At 42.5% G+C, this 27,452-nt stretch overlaps 1 protein-coding gene across 2 annotated transcripts; it reads left to right on the top strand.

The window, feature by feature from the left end:
- Positions 1-1,490: 1,490 nt before the first annotated feature.
- Positions 1,491-27,452, top strand: LOC118778182 (lysosome membrane protein 2-like). 2 transcript variants are annotated; one of them, XM_036529588.1, is made up of 13 exons: positions 1,491-1,681; positions 2,023-2,160; positions 12,566-12,723; positions 15,299-15,446; positions 15,866-16,057; positions 18,231-18,322; positions 19,951-20,070; positions 22,574-22,752; positions 24,367-24,485; positions 25,131-25,204; positions 26,107-26,158; positions 26,375-26,527; positions 27,288-27,452. In XM_036529588.1, the coding sequence occupies exons 2-13, from the start codon at positions 2,038-2,040 to the stop codon at positions 27,417-27,419; spliced, it is 1,542 nt and encodes a 513-aa protein (XP_036385481.1). In that variant the 5' UTR covers positions 1,491-1,681; positions 2,023-2,037; the 3' UTR covers positions 27,420-27,452. The 2 variants fall into 2 exon arrangements, with proteins under 2 accessions (XP_036385481.1, XP_036385482.1); XM_036529589.1 differs by lacking the exon at positions 1,491-1,681 and adding an exon at positions 1,699-1,827.

Below are 27,452 nucleotides of genomic sequence, written 5' to 3' on the forward strand. Positions count from 1 at the left end.
TACTGGAGTGGTTTGCAAATTACCAGTGGCGTCGTTAGGCCAGATCATTCGGGGCTATAGCCCCGCATATTTTCGCCCTGAAAAAGGTGGTGTTTATAGCAAAACAACAGACAGACTGTGTAACAGAGCGGAATTTGACTTGCAGCGTCCGAAGGTGTGATAATATTTATTTATTATAAAGATAGATATAGCCTCCCCAATCTACCGATGCTGATCTCCCTTCAAAAAAAGGACAAGTCCCAGGCAAACTTGACCTGGCCCCTGATCTTTTCAATAGCTAGAAACGCCCCTGCAAATTACCTTTGCTCCAGCACTCCCATCCACAGTTACTGGTATTTGCCATTTTTAACCAGTCACAAGTATTCCATTGTAACAGCATGGTGACCGATTCAGCCTAATACTCATCTTAACGACAATGTGCAGGCATAATGCGTGGTATGGCAAGCCGTTTTACCATTTCATCTAGGGTGGCCACTACTTAACTAACGACTCTGCCATCTCACTGGTGGCAGTGCAGTTTTTCCTTACGTTAATTTTATTACACTAGTGGCAGTTCCGTTCTCACTAGTATGCGTGCGCCTTCCTCCTATCAAAATAAAGTATACCACTGTTATCATATTTGGCATGTATGAATATGTATGTCAATAGTAAAATCTGTACTGGCAGTAGTGAGAACATTGCCATATAAAGAAGAAAGTCATGTGTGAGAACGAAACAATTACTCGCAAGTGATAGCAAGGGCACGCCTAAGGGTAAACCCGTATTGAGGACGGAATTGCCACTAGTTTTTTAACGTTAGCAGTAAGAACTTCAATGCCAATAATAAAAAAATAACGTCACTAGTAAAAAAAAAAGTCACTAGTTCGAAGCAAATGCTTACTAGTAAGACCATTACCATCACCAATGAGGACAGAATCGTAACAAGTGAGAACTGTATTGCCATTAATGAGATGGCAGAGATGGTGTCCCCGGTTAACTAGTGTCCACTGGCGATTAAATGTTCGACCTGTTTCCAAGGTTAATCGTATGGTCCTCTTATGAAATCAATAACATTATACTGGAAGTGGCTTCAGAACAGTGCTGTGGACAGACTGGAATCCAGTGAGGCGTGTTGCTACTTAACGGCTTTACTGAAATGAGCTTTCGGATTAATTGCACATGACTATAATGTGCGAAATTTAAAGGCAGCATATCGGAATTTCAGAAACTGACTGACTCCTAATCTTTGCAGTGAGAACCATACTTAAAAACCAGAAAAAAAATGTAGTGCGCCTATTTCGCTATCTCCGTAGCTCAGCTTGATTTGGCAATCCCTGTTGCGGAGATAACGTTTGCAAAAAAGCATGATGAAAATATGAAAGATCATTTATCTATTTCACGTTTTCTGAAGGCAAGACGGGGGGGGGCATGTGATGAGTCGCTAAATGACTGTTCCTGAGGGCTCCGTCCAATCGCAGGTGGTCCTAAAACAGCAGCTTCCTAACAAACACTCCCACATCGACCGAGACCCCCCAAAGCCACTGATCTCGCTTCATTGAGTATCATTCTATAGAACCACAGCAGTGGCGAAAGTTGCTGCAAGCCTTACTCACAGTAGTTTCAGTCTTACCCTGCTAGCTGTTCGTTGCTGGCGAGTCTCTGCAACACAGTTCCGCTAATCGCCGGACTTCACCGCAGCAAGGTCCGTTCTCAGTGATATTTTAATGCATTCTTGTGACCCATCTAGCCATTTCGTACGACTGTAAAGCTGTAAAGGGGTCTGCAGTAATAAGCGATAACCAAAGAGGAAGAAAAGCGCTGGCTAATGTTTGCTAATCAGCAAGAAAAGTACGTTATTCTTGTCGTTTTGGAAAAATCGAGGAAACAAACTTATGCATGAATCAGCAAGAATTCAAATTTAAATTTGCCAGGGAAAACTGCTATCTGTCTGAGGACGTTTTAAAAGGAAACCCCAACTGTTTGAGGACAAAACTGATATCGTCCGCTTGAATTTTTTAACCTTACGCATAGTTATCTTTCCAGCAAGCCACCTGCATCATGACGAGAAGATCCTGTGCAGTTTACGCGACGGGGATCGTCTGCGCTCACCTGCTCATAGTTGGAATCGCCCTGATCGTGGCACAGGTCTTCCAAACATTGATCCATAACCGTTTAAAAAAGGTAAGTCGGCATGAACAGAATTCTGTTGATGTGCTTTTAACTTATGTTGTGTTCTTGTACAGACGCACTGTTTAGTAAGATTGCGAGCTATCTAAAATAGACATCGTTGATATTCCAGGATTGCTTGCGGACACACAGGCAGAAGTTAGCTAGGCGATGACTTCTTATAACCGTAGTGACCGAAATTCTGCTTTATCGTGACCGGCACAGCAGCTGAACGTGCCACGTGCCTCGCTGCGTTGTAGTCAGCAGACACGAAACTAGTTAAACTGCTGAAAAACTTTCCTGTGAAATTCACTGGCTGGATTGGTAGCGATGCTCACCCTCTCATTTCAGTTTTAACCAATAGCGTTAGGCATATTTGACAAACAGGTTCAACATTAGCGCGCTACACCGCTACTCTGTGCATTGATGCCAAGGCGTTGCTAACTGGTCCTGAAATCGCGTGTCTGAAAGCGGGCATTCCGTAACAGGTTGCTTCGTTGGTACTACAAAGCACACCCCAAAATAGGGTGCATTCAGTTGATCGGTCAATCTAAATTATTATTTGAAACTGCTAACTTGTAAATGTGGACAGTTGCGAACGACGTGTTTCGAAGTCTTGCTTATTTAACATTTATGTATTTAAACGTTTAATATCTGATGAGGGACTCTACTGTCATTTGTCGATAATAGTGCTGCGTATCGAGGTCTAGCTAGTTAGCGAACTGTAACTGTTCAAAGGTAGTGTACAGTTAAAGCCTTCAGCTGAGAACACCTGGTCGTGAATCGTCATGGTGACTTTATGATCTGGTTCGCTGTCACACGTTCTTTCGTGAATTACAAGTGGGGGAGGATTTGAGCGGTAGCAAATGGACTCCCTTTGCGATCTCTCAATGAAAAGCAGTTTATGTCATTTAAGGTGTGTTAACGGCAACGTTACTGCAGGTTGATTTACCTGTCGCCTCCTTTTGCTGCCTAAATGAGTGAATAAGCGCTGTGTTGTGCTGTGCAGTCCACCAACAGACGAAAGAACCTTTCATAATGGAAGATGGACATATTAACTGTTAGTGGGGCAGTATAAGCCTTAGGACTGCGAGAGATCAGAATGATCATTTTATTCATTACATGATTCACGAGGGTTACAGCACGTGCAGGCAACTACCGCAATTTAGAATGACAAATCATTGCGTAGTATGATTGCATTTATGAATGAATAATTGGCGCCTGATATCAAAATTGCAGTACTTCAGTGGAACTTATTTTTCAAAGCATAGATGGCTCGCCTGTCCTTATTCCCCTATGGCTTGACAGCTAGTCAGGGAAGCAGTTTTTAAAAATAAAAAAAAAAAACCTCATGCATTGTTTTTATATAAACTGAGTTCCAACATTTTAATTGAAGAAGAGGGGTGAAATTTCACAGGTCCCCAACTTTAAAACAAGTTAATAGTATTGTGCTTCTGAATTACACACTTAAATGTTGTATCAGTAAAGAAGGAGGAACTGGGTGGAGGACGTGTTTGTAGACCAGTGTTTTGTTCTTACTACACATCACAATGAAGGAGCTGTTATGAATGGCTGCTTTTCTGCATATTGACCTTTCAATTTGGTTGGTTTTGAATTAATACTTCAATGAGCGAGATACATGTCTGCCAAGTAAGGATCAGTGTCAGCAATGGGTATTTGAGTTCTGCTCTCCTCAGGGCATTGTGGAACTGTTCATGCAAGAATGTCTTCATAAATATGTAATCTCTCTGGATTCATGCATTCCCATCTCTGCATTCGAGTGTGCATGTATGAAAGCGCATTATTGAAGCAAGAAGACAGATTCAGAATGAAAGAGTACAAGTATGCTTAAACAAATATCTGGAATAGAAACAAGGTTGACATGCATGCAAAGAGAAAACTGTATTTTATCAGAATAGCTGAGGTCCTACTCTTCAGAGTAGTTTAAAAATATGTGTGGTGTTACAGACATCCAGGTCAGTCTGGGTTTAAAATTAAAACAATTGCCATAAAGGTTGCATAGGTGAAGTGTGTGGACCTACAGAAATGAATCCACTGACTTTCTGATGCAGGAGAACTGTGCAAAATTGGTAGTAAAGATGGAGTGTTTTGGAGCATAATGGTCTTTGCAAGGTTTTGTGACTCATGGGCTCCCTGACTGTGTCTGTGATTGCTGGGCTGTGATTGACTTGTGAGGTTAGAAATTGGTAGCTGTGAAACCCCAGGTGCAGAGTGACAGCCTACGCATTTAGCTCCACCTCCAACATACCAATGGTACAAAGGCATTCTTGTCTTGGTAACCAGGCCATATTGGTGGCTCTGGTTTTTCTTTTTTGATTTTCAGGAATGTTCACAATCATCAGTTTAAATGATGTCACTTGTACCTCTTTTGGTACTGTGGTGATGTAGTTCTAATGCAACAGTTAGTATTGTCAAGCACGCTGTAGCCTGTCACGAGTGATAATTTAATTTGGTTGATGTCAACAGCATTTATTCAAGATCGTTCCGTATACTTCATCCTTCTAAAACACAGATAAATAGTGATGCCTTTTGTTTAGTTTGCTTATTTTATTACATTCTCCTGTTAATTTCCCTAATAATTAATTATGTAACACCTTTTCCATTAAAGAGCAACCAGGTAAGTAGAATGGAGCATCTATTGTAACCTAGCCAGGACAACTGTAGGAATTACTGTTTTCAGCATTTAAGTTATGAGAGTTTACTTACTGGTTTCAAAGAGAGTTGGTAAATCTAATGTGACACTAATGCTTCCTTAATGACCCCCGCTGGAGGGCTAGGCTTTCTTAGAACAAGCCCTTCCCTCTTATTCATAAAGCGAAACAAAAGCTGGCCTATTTAACCGCACAGGCATTTCACATGAGACCTACGCCTTATTGTTCATCTCTGTAGCCTCAGGACGCAGTCTATTGTAATCGCAGACTTGGTTCATGTAACAGTAATGACTTTCAAGGACAACTGTTCTGGCGCTGCCGGTGTAGTGTGATGTGGAGGCGTTTTGTTCACATTAAGATATCCAGAGAAGTCTGTGCCTTGGAGGAAGGGCTTTTACTGACATATATTGGCCTGAGTGTTGTCTGAAATCTAAAATGAGGACGTAATCTCCCAGTGAGAATTACTGAATTGCACAACAGTGTAAAGACTGCTTTGCCAGTGGTGAAATGTGTTTTTATTTAATGGTTAATGAACACGGGAGACTGCTGTAACTGACCATTAAAAACATCAAGGATATTCACTCAGTTTCTGTCTTAAAAAGATAACTACTTGGACACATTGAACACTTGAAGAAAAGGTTGATATGTAACGTATCGCCAATATCGTTTACTGCATTTTTAATGGACTCTACGTGTTCTGGATGGTGATTGGTAATTGGGGAAAGTCATTATTTTTCAAGCCTGTAGTGCCATGAATTGTATTATTATTTTTTTTTAGTTTTCATGGAATTGTATATTTTAACCTAGGCTGACAACAGGCACATCAGAAAAATGATGTTAAGACAGTGTTATGTGATAGAGTAGACTTAATGTTTAAACTGCGGAGCTGTTAAGAAACGTATGATTGACGTGGTTGTGTGGCCAGAGATTCCACTGAGGTCTCGTGATGAACGTGGTGGGGTGATACGGCCAAGGCTGCTGATGAATACTTAGAGATCTTCAGTAAGTGGCAGTTGTATTTTTACCTTGGGTGACTTCTCTCCTCTGCGGGCAGTTGTCTGAATGCGTTTCAAAAACAGACCCACCCATTCTTGCCACCAGTGTCCATGTTTGGAGTAAGGGAGTAGGAGGTATGTAATTGGCATCTGTGAAGTCCAGCCTGTTTCAAGGGTGTGCTGTCGCAGCATTAGACCCTCTTACCCTGTCTTTGTAGATGCGACTTTATTGTGCTGAAGCATCAAAGTCAGTTTCCTTAAATGGAACGCCCAACCATTAGAGAGGTGATTTTGGTTACTCTGGAAGCATTTCAATGTATTTTATGAGTCTTTTGTTGGAAGAGTCTCTGCTTTCAGGAAGGGATCCTGCTGAGTTTATTGCAGGTTATCCCTGTGTTTTATACACTGTCACTATAACCTGTTTCAGTTTTCTAATAAGTTTGAATGGCTGAACATTAGGATTGGCCTTGTTGGGCTCTCCAGTAGCTCACTCGATAAGGTACTTGCATTGAGCTTGGGAAAAAACTGGTTCTTTGTTATCACAGCGTGGTTTATATCACCCAATTTAATTAGCACAACACCAGGTAACACAAATGTCCACTCACGTTTTGCCGGTAATCGCCGCTGAGCAGCAGGAAATTCATCTCTGTCTCCCCACAGCCATGCTGTAAGCAGTGACAAGGCAGGAGCTGAATTGGCAGTCAGCTTGATTGTTTTAGGGCAGTGTTCCATCCCAAAACCTAAGAGCCATGGGCTGCATTTCTACAGCTCTGGTGATTTGTACAGATCTAAGCATGTTGAGTCCTCCATACATTCTGGTGTATTCACACCACTCTGAAAACAAAAGGCATAAACAACGCAGAATGTCACTTTGAATTTTTCAAGAACCTTGGTTACCAAGTTCTGCCATGTGATTTACAGGTCCAGACAAAAGAGGTAGGTGAGCTGTTGAGGATTTCCCTCACACCTTTGCTCAGTTTCTTAAAAATTTGACCGTTCAGTGGGACTGGTAATGAAAATAAAGCCCTAAAATAGTAATTTATATTGTATCATCTGACAGTTAATCTGCTACAAGTCATGTGAATGGAATGTTTGAGGTGCATACGTGCTACTGAAATGTTACAAGTAAAAAACAGTTTCCTGATGGTGTCTCCTTGAGTAAGGTACAAAACCTGCTGTGCAGTAAATATCCAGCCCTGTCAATGGATAATATGCAAACATAGTGTGGTGGTACTGTGCATCAGATTTTGCATGAATTCATCAATTAATAAAACCAGTTCGTAGAAACTGATGACCTTTTGCGCAGAATTTAGATAGAGCAGCGTTTCCCAAACCTCTCCTGGAGGACCACTTGTCCTGCATGTTTTAGATCCTTCCCTGCTCCAACACAGCTGATTTAAATGATCAGTTTGTTATTAAGCAGCTTCAGGAGTTGTAACAAGTTGGTCATTTGAATCAGCTGTGTTGGAGCAGGGAGAGATCTAAAACATGCAGGACAAGTGGTCCTCCAGGAGAGGTTTGGGAAACGCTGAGATAGAGGGTCATGTAAGTGTCACCCATGCCAAATGGATCAAACAGTTCATAAGACGAGTCTAAAACCAGTACTGTATATGACAGCCTGTCATTATTTAGCTTTAAATGTCATCTGAATAGTGGGTATTCATATTTACTGCTATATTTATTCCAGCTGAAACCAGTCAGAATATTTGCATATTCTCAGATACTACCATTTTTCTGGTTTGTCATTGGCACACTTTTTTAATTTTCCTTTGCATTTCCATTTGCAGTTCAGATGGAGTACACCAGTAAATTGCTAATAACAAATAAAATTGCATGTCAGTTGGCCTTAAGCTTCATGAGAAGTGGTTTAATAGTTATGGTTAATTATATTACAAATGTGAAATGAGTTCATTCAAAATTTTACGTTGCAAGTATAATATATACGTAACAATAGCATTTTCATTAATTCAGAAGAAATTGAATATGGAAGCCGCACCATTTAACCAATTGGCCATACAGTGATTTGAGTACCCGCCTCTTGTACTTTTGAGTGGCCTGAACCTTATGACCTGACCAGTGTTGCCAGTTATTGGTTCTGGATGACAGATCACAGTCACTTGATTGTGTCAACTTTTGGTGTTGAAGAGGTCATTCAGTGTTGTCAAGGTCCTGTTTGACCACAAACAGGATTGTGTACATGAAGAGGCTCCATGAAAATGAAGGTGTGACCTCAGTGACAGGATCGGGTTGCACAACTTTTCGAATCTGCTCATTCACATAGTATTTTAAAACCAGTTTAAAAATAGTTTCAGGGTTCTGTCCCTGAAACAATGCTTGCTCACGAGGGAACCCTGAATGGCCAAGATGACCTTGAGGGATGACTCTTTTGGTTTGGAGAAGAGGAAGTTGCTACGCTAAAATTACAGTTTAGTAGTTAAGTGCAGTATATCAGTCAAATGGAATGTTTTATTCAAAAGCAGAAGACTGTCTAAAGATCTATTTTGATCCTGTTGTTGTCAGTGACCCTGTTAATGATAGGGCTTTGGTAAACAGCTGACAGGGGTGTTGCTCTCATCCAGGCCTCCAGTGTAACCTATTTAGTGCCCTGTGCAATCTTTGGCCTAGTTACAGGCAGAGTGTTGCCCACATTGTCTGGCATGGTGCTTCTTGTCTATCGATTCAGACATGCTGCACTGGCAAAGCTAATGGGTCAAGGACAAACCTGGACTAAAGTCAAAAGAGCATTGCACAACGCTTCGCTTTTTTCCTAACATCCACCCAGTTTCCGCAACTGAAATGTTGAGAAAATCCAGATGTCTCCACGAGGGTTGGGACTTTGACAATGTTCAAACCACTGATGTATCTGCTCTCAAAAAATTTCCCCTCTGGTCCTTCACGGTTCTCTCTCCCCTGTATGGTGCCTAAATTATCAGTTGCAAATACCTGGTTGTGTCTGCCAGGCTGCTGGGAACTGTAGTCTTTCTGTCATCCCCATGGAGAAATGTCTGCTGGCTCTTAAAGACACATGTTTGTCTGTGGCTATGCCCTCCACTGCTAGACTTTCCACAAATGTGTTTTCACCAGAGATATGAAGGTCCCTTGTCTGTCTCCATTTCATTTCGAAAGATGTAACGCAAACCTGTAAGGTAGGTGCGGTTACTAACTTAAAAGTATAGTTTTCATTGAACTAGTCACCTTGCTGTTATTTTTTTCATTGATCCATTAATTGATGGATTGATGGCTATTTAATGTGAATTAATGGCTGATGTGTCAATCCATTTGCCCCAAGCTGAGGCATTTTATCTATGTTGTCTTGCAAGGTGACATGTACATGGATTGATCTGAACTCAAAATTCAGGAGCAAAATTATTGGTTGCAATGGTAGGGTAGAGTCCTCTTGCCAAAAAAACTCCCTTCTTGCTAAAAAAACTCCTGTGCCAAGGACCTTAAAATTTTTTAAGGTCTTTGGCAGGGGGACAGAAATCAACCAGTCTGGCCACTTCAGGCTTTTATTGACATCAAACTTTGTGACCTATTTTTTTTTTTTTTTTTTGCCTTTCACTAAAGTACGTTGTACTTCCCTAGACAACCAATGATGTTACACTTACAAAGTAAACCTAATCTTTGGACTTGATATCTTGAATATTCGCCCCAGTTTAAATTTTGAAATATTTGTTCAACCTCGTTTTATTTTTTTAATTCGGTCACAGCTCTTGGTGCCTGTTACCCCAGTTGCATTAGCGGAAGAGTTGACCTCTGGCAATCCAGCCTCTCTGTGACCTGAAGTTGTTTCCCTGCTTAGTGGGAGGCTGTCGTAAATGTCTTCTTTGAAGTAACACTTGTTGAACATACTGAGAACACCATCTATAACTTCACATGGAAGAACCAGGACTGGGATTTGATGAAAGTCAAGAATTTCTCACTCCTGTTTAGAACAATGCAACAATGCTCGTGCATAATTATATATTATATTGGGAGGCTGTTTTCTTTGTAAAGGGTGGGTCATATCAAGCTGAATAGTAGAAACTCAATAGACTACTTGTTCCTCAGGAGAAATGACTTTTTTTTTTTTTTAACATCATTCAAGTCAGTCATTATATCCACCCACACAGTTCCTGTGGGTCCTTTCACTAAGTCTGCTTGAGAAAAACACTTTGGAACAGTACAGTGAAATTGGAAAAAAAAAAAAAAATCATGGCAGTTTCTTTCCATTCTTGAATTGTACACAAAGACCGATAACAATCACTAAATTCAAGACATTCTTTGGTCACTCAGCAAGCATTTGGGATTCACACCAAAGTTTCAACAGCTTCACCAATTCCTCTTCCAAGTTGGCCATCCCTTTGCCCTTTCCGCCCACAAAACCAACTCAGGGTCAGACCAAGGACTTCAAGTAAAGGTCTAATAGCAGCACTCTTTGACTCTGTTTCTGTTTATGCAAATTTCCTGGGAAATAGAACTCCCATCTTCACCATCCACAATATACACATCACTACTCACTAGTACCTTGTGGTCTGGATTCTGCTTGTAGAATATTGGCTACAAGTAGATGTGTTCTGTCTTCCCTGTTTACTTCTGACTACTCCATTTCATTGACCGGTCAGGTCCACATGACCCCAGGAGCAGGACTGTTGGGTTTGATGTACTGAATGCCAACACTGAAAAGCCAGTAATTTGATTCCACCACACTGTGCGATTGCTGTGGAGAGAGAAGGCAATCTTCCATTATTGGTAAAGGCCCAAAATGTCACAAGCACATCCTCTAAAATGTAAGACCTCCCTCTTCTTCCAATGTGTGCCTTCAGTATGCTGTGACAATGACATTTATTAGAGCATAAATTGGTACATATTTTTTACTTACTGTTATTCTTGAATTTAAGTCAAGCACTCTGTTTAGATACCGAGGTAACATACGAGGATCCTGGAGCGCAATAACACTGCTTTGTGCATTAAGCCTCTCTCACACTGGCATGCTCATTGGCCACCGGAGTCGTGGTATTTGCCAGAACAAGAGTGCTCAAGTGGGTCACGGGGGTAGCAGGGGGTGGTCACTACAGTGGGAGTGCTGACCTGATTCAAGAACCATAATCTCCTGAAACATTTTGCTGCCGCGCGCCTTGCAAGGGTGGTGCATGGCCTGTCCGTGTGTTATCTGACAGATCCCGACTGTGTGTCCCATGCAGTCACAATGCCAAAACCTCTCAACACTGTCAAGATCCAAGAGCTTTCATCAATGCAAGCTACCATGCCGTTGTGAAGGCAGCATAGGAATTAAACTAAGTATGTCGGAAAAAGCCTGTTGCATTTTAGCATATTATTACACAGCTGTTGTGCGCTGGGGTAATGCATTTCTATTTTTAATGTGAATTAAAGGAATCAATGCAACAGATACAAATTTTCATGAGGTGCAGGAGTAATGAATTTAACTTGACTTTGGACAAAGGGACACCTTGCACAAACTTTGGTGCTGTTAATATTCTCTTCTGTAGCTATTAGCATGAGACCTTCCCTGTCATTTGACGTTCCCTTGTTACCATGTTTGTAAACTCTGCACGTTTGTGTACCCATTTCCTTCAGTCCTCTACATCCTCTACAGCTGCTTGTTTTTCAGCTTGTTTAATTACAGGCGCTGATGGTCATTAAGGCAGGACGGCGTTAACAATGAACAGTTTTTTTTCCCCCAACTCTGTGATCAGCTCTGGAATGCACTTGCTGGTGTTGAGGTCGCCAGGGTGCCTAATGGGGGACCAGAGCTCTCAGAGCTGAATGATTGATTGTGCTCAGTAAGCAGTCACCAACCCCTGAGATCTTAAGGAGCTGTGTTAGCATAAATTAGATGTGCGCCATAATCCGACTGTTTTGATGGGAAGAGAATCTAATTTAATTTTTGGCCCAGTAGCCTTAGCTACTGTCTGGGTGTCAGTGGATTGTGTGTCTTGCAGTTGGCTACAGTGAACATTGGCTGAATATTGTAAAGTTTAGGCTATATGGGCAGGACAGACCAGTGGTCCTAAGCAAAAAAAGTACCAAGAGCATTGGTAATGATGTTATGGGCAGAAAATCAAAATTGAGAAGAAGGAAGAGGAAGAAAGTGCAAAATGACCACTTTAGAAAACTGTGGGCATTTGTTGTGTGGCTTTATGAAATTCTTTGTAAATTCTGTGTGTTAAAATGAGCTTCGCTGGTACAGAAGTAATTGTAAGTACACAAACCTCATTTTAGTCATTCCTGCAGGAAAGGCCAAAAATTTCAGTACTGCATGACAGTGTGCCGCCAACCCTTAGCTTGGCTGGCTGGAAAACCTTCCATCAAAAAATGCCAAAACTTTATTTGCGAGCTCTTACACCAGATGCCCAGTAAAGATTGTTTTTTCCTGCTTTTAGAAACAATTAAAGAGTGTCTGTTTAGGCTTATTGTATGTAAGTATCATAAGTACATTTTGTTACACATTTTAATGTGTTTATTTGGCAGACAGTATGATCTACTGTAGTGCAACGCACAGACCTTACAGTCTGAGGTCTGTTTATCACCTTGGATAATTACACTACTGGTTCAAGTTATGTGTCTTGATCAAGGTGGGTGGAACCCTACCAGTCCAGCCTTGAGGTTGTATGTTCAGATCCCTATCCACCAGCGCAGGGGGCGGCCTTATTCTTAACTTGCTCATACAAGTGCATAATGCTGCAATAATGACATTTCTCATTGAATTACCCCAGTCTTCCTCACCTGTGTTTTCCTCCTCTCCATCTCCAGGAGATCACTTTGACAGAGGGCAGCCGGGTGTTTGAGACATGGAAGAACCCCCCGCCTCCAGTTTACATGCAGTACTTCTTCTTCAACGTCACCAATCCCAAAGTCTTTCTCGCCGGTGGGAGAGCGTCTGTCACTCAAATGGGGCCATACACTTACAGGTAGGGCCAACACCTGCTGGGAAACTGTGGGGATAATGGACTATGGGAATGGCCTGTTTGTGTGATGCAGATTGCATTTGAGTGTTTTTAAAGGCTGAAGTGAAAGCTGGATTACTGGGTACTGTGAAGTCTGTATTGAGTCTTAAGCGCAGAGAACTGGTAGCAGGAAATCATGGGCAGTGGTACCCACAGAGCCCACCTTTCAGTGTGTTTCACTGTGTTAATACAGTTTTACAGCAGCATGCTTTATTGACTGTGGAGAGTTGGTCACCATGGGTGGAAATGGACCTTGCAAAAGCCTAACATTGTTATGCCAGCATTATTCTTTCTACAAATACAGCGGCGTTGCAACTTGTAGTTTCTTGGTGCACTCTGCTTGTTAATAAACCTACAGCAAAAGATCAGGCCATTGTGTTCCCTGTAAAGACTCATTCGTCATCTTCTGACAATGGCTGGGATCCCGCAGTGGCGGAACAAATTAGTTTCAGTCCGCCGCTGTGGGGTAGGGGGAGGGCCGGGGTCTCCTCGCCCCACCCTGCGTGTTTTGAATGCTATCAGTGGAGTAGTGCATGTCCTCCAGTGAGCGCCCAGTCCACTGTCGTGCAGTGTGTGCCTTGCAGTGTGAAAAACAGCCATCGCCTGTGAGTGTATCACCGGCGTGAGTGTTGTCATGGTGAGGTTGTCACGGTGATACGAGCCCAACATACAATAGGCGATTCCAAAAAGGGTTGCATAAAATATGGGGAAAAGAGCGGATCCATTATTATTTTGGTTTGATTATTTTGCCTGTTGTCACTTTCACTTACCTATTGCAAACATTGACATGTATTACATTAATTGGATAAGTCTTGGTTAATTCAGAACCTTTACAGAGACACAGTGTGTTCTGTGAGGTCAAGCCTTGATGAAGGCTTAGATTGCTAAAATGCGTAATCTTTTGTGTCCCTTTTTTAGACTTTCCCACAGGGTATGCCAAGTCAATAAAGGGTTTTTAAACTATGTTTTGACCATTCTCATACAAGAGTATCTTGAACCCTGAAGAAGTAAGCCCGGTTTCCTCTACAGCATGTTCTTCAGATCATTTATTTTGGCTATCCCTCTCGTTGTTTTCTGTGTTCAGTTTTTCTGTGATAGGGTAACTCAGTGCAGAGCAGGTTAGTTTCCTCACTGTGGAAACTGCTACATTGTAAGTTGATTATTTTTTAGGTATTGCAGTAGACATGGTCCTCTGGAAACAAAGGATCGTGGTTCATTGTGTTTATAGTAAATGCATTATGCCCGTTTGCTGGTGTTATTATTAGCTTATTTAGACCTGGCACATCTGAATCTACTGTGGAGGACTTAATATGAGATCACTCTTTGGTACATGTGCTTGATTGCGTAATGCAGCTCAGATCATTTCCATGCACTGCCTGTAACTCCAGCCTTCTGTCCAGCTGCATGGGAGATGTTTGCAGTTTGCTTCAGAATGATTGTTTCGTTGTTTCTCTTTGACATTGAAGTGTTTTGTTGGAAACCCCTGTACCATGAAGGAAATTCAAGGAAGTTTTATGGCCTTTTCGTCTCAGGGCTCTAAATATAGGGCTGATATAGTCAGAAGAATGCAAATGAGGAAATGTAGCTAAATATTAACTGACCTGAAACCATTCGCTGAGTTTCCAAGACAAAGCTTTGAGTGTCCATTTTAAGAGGATACAGGTGACAAATAGTACTGGAGGACAAAACATTAACTTAAATTGACATTAATATGGCATGCAAGATTTTAACTCAGACTACTAAACTGTTACTGTCAATAACAAGTAGATTTGAAAGGGTCCACCTCCACCTCCATGATTCTTGCAGATGAGTAATTGTGTGTAATTTGTTTCTGTTGGCCTGTAACTCTTGCAGATGGTAGATGTTGCATTTGTAAACTTTTTGCATTTTAGGACTTACTGCACATGAATGTATTTTGAGTTATTTAAGCTTTTTTTAAAAACATCATACTGCATTCTGTATGATACCTATGACCCTATGTGGATTGCCTACCTTCTAAGCTGTAGTTAATTATATTGTGCAGTTCATGAGATGCTTCTCAGTTTATATCAGTCCTGCCTGCAGTCCTACCCTTCTCCTTGGTATTTAGATAGGAAATCTATTAGGGATTAGGATGGAGTTTAATGCACCTTAACAAGTGGCGCCGGCTGAGTCTGTTTCCAAAGTCTTGCTCACACCACTGTTCTGGAATGTTACTAAGCTTAACGTTTCAGCACATGTGAAGGGAATTAAACGAAGGGAGAGACAGATGGATTCATGAATGCCTCAAAGCAAACATCAAAGTTCACAACAACAGGGTGGTAGTATCACAGTCACCACAACTTTTGCCCTCAGTAATAGTACTGAGGACACGCTGACCCTGTCAGAGCTGTGTTTGTCAGTATGGCTTTTATGAATTGTATTCACTAATCCCGAAACGCATTCTTAAGAGAAGAGAAGAGAATTAACCTTTGGGTAAATGCTCATTTTTTAGGTTGCAGTAGTACATAATGTTATTTCCAAATGTGTCGCTAATGGCACCTTTCTATGGCTCTATCAGGGAGTACAGGCCGAGGGAGAACGTGACCTTTGTTGACAATGGGACAAAGGTATCGGCCTACACCCCCAAGAGTTTTGTGTTTGAGCCAGAGATGTCAGTGGGTGATCCCGAGGTTGACCTTGTGACGACTGTCAACATCCCCGCATTGGTGAGTAATGTGGGACTGTGGGCGGGTGGGGGTTGAACAGGTCTGTAGCATCTAAAGCAACTTTTTGGTCCATATCTGAAGGACTGGCCTTTAGATGCTCTGGGTTTCTCACCTTTTCCCTTGGTTTATGTTGTATGAGAATATTAACAGTTTATTACATCGAAATAAATTTTGTAACTTTTGTAACTTTTGTAACTGATGTAACCTTTATTTGAAGTAAAACACATGCATTCTTAGAGCAAGTCAGAGTGGAAATAAGGTCTTTACTCCTTGATGGGAATAATTTTTTCTCCTCCTCCTGTCTCATGCTGACAGCCTGACCCAACTAACCACACCACCCTCGTTCTCACCCCTTCGCTCCCCCTCAAGTGCACTCCTGATTTCTATTGTTTTCTCTCCCTCTCTCTTTTTCTCACCAGGCGGTAATGAACAAGGTGAAGGGCAGTTTTTTCATGGGCACCATGGTGTCCATGTGGATGAACTCCATAGGCGTGGGTGTGTTCATGACCCGCCCTGTCCACGAATTGCTGTGGGGTTTCAAAGACCCCCTGCTCACTCGCATTCACCCTATGAAACCTGAGATTGAGGAGTACTTTGGCCTTATGTACAAGGTGAGTCCTGCAAAGCTACTGCTAACTGCCAAGTCATGTTTCTGTAGCATCTGTTAGTACTGTGTAGTGCAGGTGAGAGGAGGATTCAGTTGTCTCTCTGCCTAAAAGTTTACCTGGACATTTTTCTTTCTGATTTCTTGTCATTTTTTAATGAATATTACTTACAGGGAGAACTCCTTTCAAAAAAGGTGGCTTGCGTCATTAACTGGAGATGGTTGTAGGCAAAGTTCCCACTTTTGAACGCTCAGTCACACATATAAATTCATTATTTATTAACTTTGGAATGCCTACTACTGCTTCTCCCAGTTTGGAATGGCCAGTGGTATTGGAGAAATACTGATCCTCACTAAAATCCTCTCTAACAATCCAGGAGCGCACAGGCAAACATGTGCTCTCTTCAAAAACATGTAATGTTAAGCACTGCTTCTTTACGCACTGCAGTCCTGATACCGTGCTTGCACAAACATGATTTGGAGGAAGACACTTCATATGCAGCTTTATACAAGCAGACTGTGGGCGTCTGACTGACCAGTGGGGGTCGCTTGCGCGCACTGTGAAGGACATGCCCCGACTGACCTATCCAACCCCCGTCCCAGGTGGAGTGAAGCCAATTCGTTCTGCCACTGTGGGCATCCAGTCATTACTGGCTGATGACATGGGTGGGTTCAAATTGGGCCGTGCCGCTTATCCGTTCAACAAGCACTCAAAGTGAACGTGTTGACCATTGAGCTACTCCGGAACCCCATGCATTTAAACTGATAATACCGTCACAGTTCTGAAGCTGGAGCAGCAGAATTGTGCACACGTGCCTCTTTTGTTGCAACATGGCTTGAATAAAGTTTACACCTGTGAATGCACTGTTATCTGTGCTGAAAACAAAGAGTTGCTGCAAGCAGTGATTATAGTGGCTAAGCACAAAACTGCCACGGTCATGAGCGCTGACCTCATTTTTTTACCCTTGATCAGTATTACTCAACCCAGATCCTCCGGGCCCATGGTGTATGCTGATTTTCAATCTAGCTGAATTAAGCTCTGTTGAATAAGCATGTAGGAGCCATTAAATGAATACTTAACTTTATTTGACTCCACTTCTTATGATGAGCTTGGTGTATCAGCTCTTAATTAAACAAATGTGCTTTTCAAGTTGTATTTGTGCTAGTATAATTTAAAAAAAAAAAGTATGATTTTGTTTTCTTCAAACAGTAGATATTATCTAAATTACGTTTGAGTGTTGAGGTTTCATTTTTATGGGCCCCAATTAGCAAAACAAATTACTGTAAATCAGTAGCTCAGTCTTTTATCTGTTTCATGGGGACTGTAGTCAGTGTGGCCAGAGTGTTGCCACACGTCTTTACAATCATCTGAAGTTGGCAAGTGCAATTATTGAAGGAGGAAGCAGCTTGCCACACGTGCAAGTAAATATTAGTGTCCTCTGCAAAACTGATGATTTTAAAAGTAAGCAATGAGTGCAGTCAGCCACAGAGACACACGTCACAGTGTTAGAAAACTTTCATTTTCATTTTGTTCACACTTCAGTGCACTTACTAGCTGCAAAGACAGTGAAAATGGTGAAACACTTGGAAGTTAAACAATGCAGGATAGCTGTCCACCTTTTTAGCTAGCTAGCTCCCTGGTAGTATATGACAAGGTGCTAGTTTTTAGTTAGCTACAGTAGGTAACAGTTGCACTGATGGGATTGTTTATGTGTATAAGAGGCATTGTGGGAATTGACAACAGACACCCCTCCAGATGTAACATTTGCAAAACATGAGTAGTAGTCTGAACATTGCTGTATTGTAACAGATGTATCTAATAAAATAATTTTACATTTTCTGGAAAAATGAACTGAATTGCAAATTGATCTCCGAAGAAAGGTCATAGTAATATGTGCCTAGCAAACCATGCGTTATTGGCTCTTGCACAGCTGATTTGTCCAACCAATTGGGTTCAGTCATTGGGATTGGTTTTCTTATAAAACAGTGTTTGGTGCATTTAAAGACATCAGATTTAGATTGAGACCAAATGGCGTACTTTTACTTTAGAATGGAGTTCTGTGGCATTTGTGACTATTGCTATGTTTTTACTATGGTACAGTCCAGGATAGCATTAGAGACTGTGGGAAATAAGCACTGAAATTGCAGTGTGTGTATTCTTTTTCTTTATCCTTTGGCAGAAAAATGGAACCAGTGACGGCGAATTTGTCTTCCACACTGGGGAGCAGAACTACATGGACTATGGCAAAATACACACGTGGAGAGGTGAAAGGTAATAACAGATTGTTCTGCTCCATTTGATGCAGATACCCGGTGAATGGTGCAGAGATGGGGCGGAATTTACAGTGGTGTAATCGTACGTCCCTTGTATCACTCAGTGTCTGTGAATTCTGAGATGAGATGTAGACATGGAAGTGTTACGGAAAATCTGTGAAGGTCCCCTTTTGACCCCAGCATTTTCGTAATGGGTTGATTTCAGAGGTTAAAGGAGGGTATGACTCTCTGGGGTTCTGCTTAGCTGGTTTTTTCGTCCTGGTGGCGCCTGAGGCATCGTGTCTGGGCACCGGCCTGCTGACCCGCGGCTGGAAACATCCCGATACTTGACTCACTTGGAAGTGTGAGAAAACGGCCTTTACTACCAGCTGGTCCTGAGCCAGACGCTTTCCTTCGTCCTGAGCGGTGTTGTGCGAGAGTGGCGTCTGGCCAAGTCCTCTCCCTTTTCTTTCGCACCAGTATACAGACGCAGCGTAAAATTAAGCAACAGCTGTATTTCAACAGTCCAGGTGATTTCAAGTCCTGTTATATTAGCGCATATCTTAAGATGGAGTTACATGTAGACCCCCCTCTTCATCCATGTTGAGGAACCATGCCCATCTGCCCGTTCGTCTGTATGAAGCTTCAGCTGCAGCATAGGGAAACTGCCATTGAGGCTTATCAGTACAACGTTTGGCAGTTTGTCCAAATTACATGACTAGGGGAAAACACCAAAAGCGTCTGCTCATAAAACTCAACGGCAACAGTTCAATGGGTTGCAGTCTTGTAAGTTGGCATTCCAATACAGTTGTAATTCATGGTCTGAAAGCAGAGGGCATTGTCCAATCCCCTATATACTGTATATATCCCATTTATAAATCTGAGAGGGATGGTTTTCACTTTTGGAAACCATAGTGAGATTTTTCAGGAGCTGAAAGCATCAGATGGTGTCTTTAATCCTTCTCTAAATTACTTTACATTACATTATTGGCATTTAGCAGACAGTCTTATCTAGAGCGACTTACATAGGTTACAGTTTTTACATGTTATCCATTTATACAACTGGATATTTACTGAGACATTTCTGGGTTAAACGCCCTGCCCAAAGATACAGCAGCAGTGCCCCAGTGGGGAATTGAACCAGCAGCCTTTAAGTTACAAGCTCTACTCTTTACCACTATGCTACACTACTGTCCCAGTACATATTACTGTAAATATTTACAGTGGTGTTCAGTCTTCATTATATGACATTTTTAAGGAAGGTTTTGGTCTGGTTGGTCATTTAGACTCAAAAATACACTCATTCAAATGTTACAGCGTAGCTACAGGCCAGGTGGAGCACACTTCTTCATAAGTGGTCCAACAAGAGGCTTCAACAGTTTGTTACATTTTATGTTTGTAGTTTTAATAGCATTGGTTAATCTGAATTTTCTTCTGTCTACCCTTACCCTCCTTAAAGATGACAAATCTGTGCTGGTATGTCACAAGATTCTGTTCCTCTTCTAGTTCATGAATAACAAGCTTGCTGCCACTCTCGTAGCTCAGCGGTTAATGAACGGGGCCACGTGACACACATGGCAGCTAAATGCTAACCTGCATTCAGGGGGGGTCATCTCACACGCCCATCATCTGCCTCCTCCTCTGCAGCCAAACGCAGTACTGGGCGACCAACCTGACCAACATGATCAACGGCACGGACGGCAGCGTGTTCCACCCTCTCCTGTCCAAGGAAGAGCAGCTCTACGTGTTCTCCCCAGACCTCTGCAGGTAACTCTCCAAAGATTTCATGGTGTCCCCCCCCCCCACAGTAGACACCGCTTAGTCTAACTGTAGAAGTCTCTAGATGTTCTCTGAGACAAGGAGGAAGCGGAAGAGATAGAGGGAGTGTGAGCTATGCTGCAGTCCCTTAGATTCCCAGGAGACTACTGCAGCGAATGTGTGCCGTACGGTACCATTTGAGACTTCAGGGTCACATACGGTCTTCATTGGTTGAAAATTACTCTCACCACATGCTCTGTACAGGAAAGCATTAAGCATGTGAATTAAGAATTTTGAATTAAGAGCACTATCCCACAAAGCCTGCAAGCCATTGGTTTATGATAGTCGCAAAGACAGGGTTTACATGTTGTTTTCAGGCTGCAGTTCCTGTTCTCCTCTGTGTCGGCTGTCAGCTGAGTTAGAGCATGATGATGTGGTTTGTATCTTTGACAGTACATCGCTTTCGCTTCAAATGCGCAATGAGCACTGCTGTGAACTTCCTGCCCCTTTTGTTCTTTTGCGGAAAGACGCTTGCAAGTGAGAGCAAATTTCACACTTTGTCTTCCAAGGCAAGACTCATTAAGGAAGAGATTAACCATATTTCATTTAAAGTATACTATACTATATACTGGCTGTCCTCCTAATAATGACATGCAGTTTACCTGATCAGCCGTGGATCTGGAACACTCATACAATGTGCAGCACTGTCCAAATCCTATGTGAAAAAGTGTTATTCTGAAGCACATTTCACATAATGTGCTCTCAAAGGTGCAGGTCAGCAACTAACTGATATAAAACAAATTTAAAAATTCGGGAATGTTTGAGGGATTTAATGAGTTGTCTCAACTCAGCTAGTTCATATTGTGTATATTTTTGATGTCATCGTGCAGCTACTGCTAGCAGCTACCGTTGTTGTGGGTTTGAGTTTATGTCGTTGTGTCCGTTTTCTCACCCCGAAAACTAAACTCTTGCAAGAGTGCTTAGGCTAGACGAATGTGAAACTCTGATACACTCACATGCAGCTAGTGTTTTTTGCACTACAAGGCACACAGTGTGCTACAGTGGTTTAGTCGCTCATGGTAGGATAGGCATCCGAGCAACTTGCAGCCCCCTGACGAATCAGAGTGCGGCTGAGAGCTGACCTGCCCACCCCTATCCCCAGCAGAAAGAAGGCCTGTTACTCAACCTCTGTCAGCTCCTGTTCATTGTTGGCAAACTGTATGGCAGCAATTGAACTCAGGCCGTAGAGCTCAGCTCGTGCTGAAAGCGAGCACCAGAACCACTGGGCTACACAGGAGCCCAGATCATAATGAATGGAGTCTCCCCTATTCAGTTATTATTTTGAATGCCCCCGATTTTAAAACATAAACTCCTCGATCTTGTATGTTCAAGCATCAGTATGTGCTGGATGAGATGTTTTCAAGTCTGTTCCTCTCATCTGGCAAGCAAGGTTTCTCATCTTCATGTGCCGTTTCACCCACATTTAATGTGGTCTGGCTTTGATTCCACGGGTCTATTTTGGGTGGGAACCTTGACCTAATAACTGGGACCATGATGAACTTCCTCCCCCTTTTGTTCAGAACGGAAAGAATCCACTCGGCAGGCGTTGACGATGGTTTCCACATTGTTTGGATCGCAGACAAGTCGCACATGGTTGTTTTCACGGCACTTTCACCCACTTAGTCATAGCACAAAGCTCTCCCCCGCATTGTTGTGGGAGAAGGGGACCCTCCTCTCAATTTGTTGACTCTTCACCTACATCAGAAAAGGAGAAGAGGATAGTGTTGACCTTGACACATCTTTCTAGTCTTTCATCTTTGTAGTGCAGTCATAATTATCCAAAGCAGACAGATAATTGTTGAGGTCTTTCCTCAGTGCTATGACTGTGACTATATAAACAAACAAACAGTCACACAACAGTGAATGGCATTGGAGGAGGTGTCCACAGAGTGCATCTAAGTTTGAGTCTAAGTATATGCTGTTCTACCAGAGTGCTCATGCTCTACCTATAGGCTGAGACAAGTTGCTTAGACTGTGACTGTCTCTGATCTGACATGTTAACAGCTTTGTGACTATTTTAAATGACTGTTTTAATCAATTAGGTTTTTAAATAAAGGAAGTCTCTCATCCCAGTGCAAGTGGTGACTAAGTCATGTAGCAGATGGCTTTCTCCTAAACTCCCCTTGACTGCAAGTCTGTGGGAGATTGTGACATCCATGGGACCACTGTGGGAAAAATCTAATCCAAATTTTCTTGCATAGCACCGTACTTTTGGGGAAACCAAGTCTGCATCACAAAGAAATTTTTTTCATGTGTGTTCCACCCTGTCTCGCATAGGGTGTGTCTTTAGACGATGATCTGAGATGTAGGTTGTTGATTGATTTCAGACAAAGTGCGTTGTAAAGCCAGGCTCGCTTGGCATCAATGTCGTTTCATGATTAAAGGGTGATGCTGAGCTTTAGGCGCAGTTTCTTTGAGTGGGAGTTTAACTAATTCTTCCCTTCCCGGTCAGGTCCATCTACATGAAGTTCGTGAAGGATGTGGAGATCAAGGGGATCCCCGCCTACCGCTTCGCCCCGCCGAGATCCGTGCTGGCCAGCCGGGAGGAGAACCCCGCCAACGCCGGCTTCTGTCTCCCCGGTGATCAATGCCTGGGCACGGGCGTGCTCAGAGTGAGCGTGTGCAGGAAGGGTAAGGCCCAGCTTTCACTACTTACTCATTACAAATGCACTCATTCATTTAGCAGGAGGAGCTAACATGGCCTGCATTTGATATACTACTCCACTGCAAAATGGCTGAACCAATCCAGGACTGTCTCAATGTAGGAGAAGCGGAAGTTACCCGCTGGGTATCTGAACCCAAAACCGGCTTCCCAACCACCATGCTGTTCTATTGCACTTTTGTATATATACTGTGGACACCTTCGCCTCAGGACACAAAGCCCCTCCCCCTTCCCCCCCGCCCCCCTACATGTGATCCAGCAGCATTTGCCCTTCTAGTCCCCTTTCCCCTGACCACCTGACTCCAGTGACAAGAGCTGCAATGATTCCAGTCGCCTGACTGCAGCACCCCACTGGAACATTTCCAAATCTGCTCGTGTCCCTGTTGCCAATGCCACCAAAGGAGGAGTGATTCAGTCCCTGCTTTCCTCTGCTGTGGCCTTCATGTCTCCATCGTAACGGGCACACACACACACACACACACACACGTAAACATAGCTGCTCAGTCGGGACATGGCTTCCAGCTCCAACCTGAAAGCTAATAGCCGCTACAGGGTAGCTGTGAATGCCGGAGTTATTTTCCAGGTATGGCAGTTCAGTGGGAGAAGTGTGTGTGACCCTGTGTTTTGGATCTCCGTGAACTTTTACCAACATGCCCTTTTTCACACTCAGCGTTCGCACAGGCCACTGTTGCCAAACATAACTGATGGAAAACCGTTACCTCTGTTCTACTGCCATTTCCCTTGCAGAGAAAATATGCTTCTAACATTGTTTGCCTTCCGTAAAAAGCTAGAAAGTGGAGCTGGGATGAGGTTCCTGCTTCACCAGTACAATGTACAACAGTACAACTGTTCATATGGACAGGCAGTCCCTAGGTGTGGCATTATTGTAGGTGACACTGATTAGGCAGGCCCTGGATTTAGCAAGACAGACCAAGCAAAAGTACAAGGAAAATGCTGCCCTTGCAAGCTAGACAATTTTCCCATCATATTTTATCAATATTATGACTGTATGTAGTGTAGTAGTAACTATAGCAGCCCACCAGATAATACGGATACTTGCGTTTTAACATGAGCACTGGCAGATGTTATGACGGGAAATGGAGGAAGAAGATCAGGAACAAAAGGTGCCTTAAAACAGTGTCCTTGTTTTAAGTGGTACATTGGGACAATTGTCGGATCTTGGCTGGGAAGAGCACAGGCAGAACTGACATACCTCGGAATCTGTAACAAAGTGTTACTGCTGTCGATCAGAACACTGATCTCATTGTCGTGAGAAATCAAGGACAGAACATGTTCTGGGGAAGAAGTCGGATGACTGAACCCCCCCACCCATGGACGTGGGCCGTTCAACCCTTGCACACTTGCGTGGGACAATGTGCAGTTTTTTTTTTTTTTTTTTTCTTGATTACGCGTAGTAGTTTTCTCATCTGGTGAGACCTGCAGCTCAGGGGGGGTTGCGTGTTTGCTTGTGACTCCTGCCATATGGTGTGCTGATCACCACAAGGTCAAGCACTTGGCCACTTTCCCTTTTTGCAGCTGAGATGCAATTCACAGAGACTTCCTCCACCTCCTCCCTGCTGTAGGTGCTCCGGTCGTGGTCTCGTTCCCACATTTCTACCAAGGAGATGAGAAGTACATCAAGGGCGTTGCGGGACTGTCGCCGAACCAAGAGGACCACGAAACATTCCTGGACATTAATCCGGTACGGAGTGGCTACACGCGTTGTGTCTGGGACCCAGATGGTTACAGCTTTACTTTATATTTACAAACGTTTATAGAAGCTAAAGCCAAACATTTATGTGCAACTACACCATTTCATTAACAACACCAGATGTTCTCAGAGAAAACAAATGCTTTTTGCTGTTGCTGAATACATCAAACATCTATTTACTCCAAACAGTGGTGGTAGTACTTTAGTAGTAGTACGTTATGAGTTGCATTAAACTACTTAACTGTACTGTACTGTTTTTGTAAACCCTCCCCCCCCGCCCCCCCCGGCCCACAAAGTATACACAAAGTGTAGCTTTGAAACATGCTCAATGGCGCCATCTAGTGTGGTGTACAGAATCAAGCACCTGAACCTTTTTCAGGATAGACAACTGCAAAATACATTGGATTCAATTGAAATTTTACATGGCTTTTTGGCAAACTGTTTCAAATATTTTAGGTTACTGGTGTTGAAAATAGACTAAAAGGTAGAAACCGGCATCTGGTTTTATGGAAGTTGATGTTAGACAAAAGGAGGAGAAAAACTAAATGAGGATTAATGTGTAAACTCAGTATAAACTTGGATTTATGTTTGAACTTGGATTTGAACTTGCTAACTTCTAAACCCCTCAACACGCAGACCACCGGAGTCCCGATCCGGGCATCTAAGAGGGCCCAAATAAATATCTTGGTGAACCGAATCTCTGGCTTCCCGTGAGTAAAATCTCTCCTCTTACTGCACCTCTTTTAGATGAGCGCAAATTTTCTTGCCCCACCTTGAAAGCTAAAATTTGTGCTGACTCTGATAACGCATTGCATTTAGCCAAAAGCACTTTGATAATGACAGATTGAGGCCACAGAAGCCACATGCTAAGGTGTGATGGCTTCGGTCTATGATGATATTAATCAGTTTTGGTGTCAAGAGGCACAAACATCCGGAAATACTATGCCCGGGTTCTGAAATTAACAACCACCAGCCTGCAAATGTGGGTAGAGTTTCTGTTTGGCGGTTTACAGTTGCATGGTCACCAGCCACTTGGGCGAGTGCGTTTTTGCCTAGAAGTAGAGGGCTGCAAATACAGCTCTTTAATGTCACCTACCAAGAGAGGTAGAGCCAAGGTAAACAGTTATTACAAAAGCATAAAACATCCAGTCACATTTATCTTCAAAATTCAAATGAAGTCAGGTTTCAGAGCACTATGATGCACTTTACACATAGTTTACATTACAGTCAAAAAGTTAGTGAAATGAATGAACAATGTTTATAGCTCAGGACATTATTATCACCATTAATTGAGAAGTAAATGATAAATAAATAGTCACTAAAAATGGGAACGTGTGTGCATGTACATGTGCTTGTGAGTACCTGTCATTTTTTTCCAGCATAGTTTCCTTTTATAAATGATCAAATGCTTTATGAAGCTATAGGCTACTGATACTAATGCTTTGTAGAATGCTCCATTTCATGACACAACTGGAAGCTGTTCATCAATGGTGTTTGTAATGACTTCATCCACGATAAGTGTCTCTTACTGGAGATTTTTTGATGGAGTGCCTTTTTCAGCTGTTTGGTTTGAAGTTGTGACCTTGCTGTCTCATGTATTTTGCCTTTTCAGCCAAACCAAGTCAATAAACGAGACGGTCTTTCCAATTGTCTTTGTAAACGAGGTAAGAAGCTTCCTCTCTGATGGACCATATGGGCTCCACGTATCAATTGCCTTTGAAGCTCATAATTCTTTCTGATCTGGATACTACTATTGGTTTAATTGGAAACTGTTGTCTGCTATTAGTTATCAGTCATTACATCATGTCCCTGTCACTTAGTGCCAGTTGCCTGGTTGGACCGGCCTTGTCAGTGACACGTTTCCCCTTTTCCCCGTTCAGACGGTGGTGATCGATGATGCTTCAGCAGCTAAGATGAGGACGCTGCTGTTGATGGTGATGCTGGTGTCCAACTTGCCCCTCCTGATCGTTGGCATGGGGGTCATCCTGCTTATAGTCCTCATCGTCCTCATCTATAAGTCCCGACAAAAGAAGGTAGGAGTTACTCCCTTGGGGTGGGAGGGGGATACATTAATAAATGTCAGTAACACAGCAGGCTTCATGCTTTTTTTGTCTTATGTGCGCACATTCACATGCATATACATGCAAAAAATGCTCACACAGTAAATTTGTCAGGTCCAAATTTTAATTGTGCAAAGAAACTGATACCTAATTGGTTGTAGTAGCAGCAGTTTACTTCATTGAATGGCCCTGTTGTGGTTTGGTTGGTGACACTAAACACAGACTATGTAAAGTATCTTAACATAATGAACTGAATAAAGCTTATACCCAGTTGGAGCCCCCATATACTTATGTAAATGGTGGTCGCTTCTGAATTGCAAGTGTCAGAAGTCATTGAGTCAAAGTGTAGTTCTGGGGTGTGTTTAATAACTTCCTGGGACAAACCACTTCCCTTCATCTCCCCTCAAATCTTCACTGTAAATGAGAAAATGTACAACAGATCCATGATATTTTTAGTATCAAATATTTTTTCCAAATATTTACAAATATTAAAAAAAATATCTGAAACTATATAAAGCTGCAACATGAATTAATGAACGTATTCTTATCTTGTGTGTTTTATTTTGAGAAAGACCTGAATTTTGAGTAAGTACAAAAACATGCTGCCAAATTTATCTCCCCAAAACATTAAAGCCAATTTTGTACAGTTTCTTCGAGCTTGGGGTATTACTTGTCCTCACGGTGAAATTCAAAGAAATTACATTGTACAATGGCAACTTTTCCCTGTCTGTAGACGACTGCAAAGGAAGACACGGCCTACACTCAAGTCAGTGACAAAGCAGAAGAGCTCGCAGACGACCCCTCGAACCAGTACAAAAATGGCTCCTACATCGTCATGACCCCAGTGGAAGGGGGAAAATGTTGAGTCGGAGGGTGGGGCTGGGGTGGGTTAAGAGCA

The sequence above is a fragment of the Megalops cyprinoides genome, chromosome 5, assembly GCF_013368585.1.
Source record: "Megalops cyprinoides isolate fMegCyp1 chromosome 5, fMegCyp1.pri, whole genome shotgun sequence".
NCBI classification, from domain to species: Eukaryota; Metazoa; Chordata; class Actinopteri; order Elopiformes; family Megalopidae; genus Megalops; species Megalops cyprinoides.

Bases quoted from the DNA above. Each gene is read 5' to 3' on its own strand.
- LOC118778182 (XM_036529588.1), top strand. From the start codon at position 2,038: ATGACGAGAAGATCCTGTGCAGTTTACGCGACGGGGATCGTCTGCGCT. The intron at 16,058-18,230 runs GTGAGTCCTGCA...ATCCTTTGGCAG, and splicing joins ACTTTGGCCTTATGTACAAG to AAAAATGGAACCAGTGACGG. The intron at 26,528-27,287 runs GTAGGAGTTACT...CCCTGTCTGTAG, and splicing joins ATAAGTCCCGACAAAAGAAG to ACGACTGCAAAGGAAGACAC.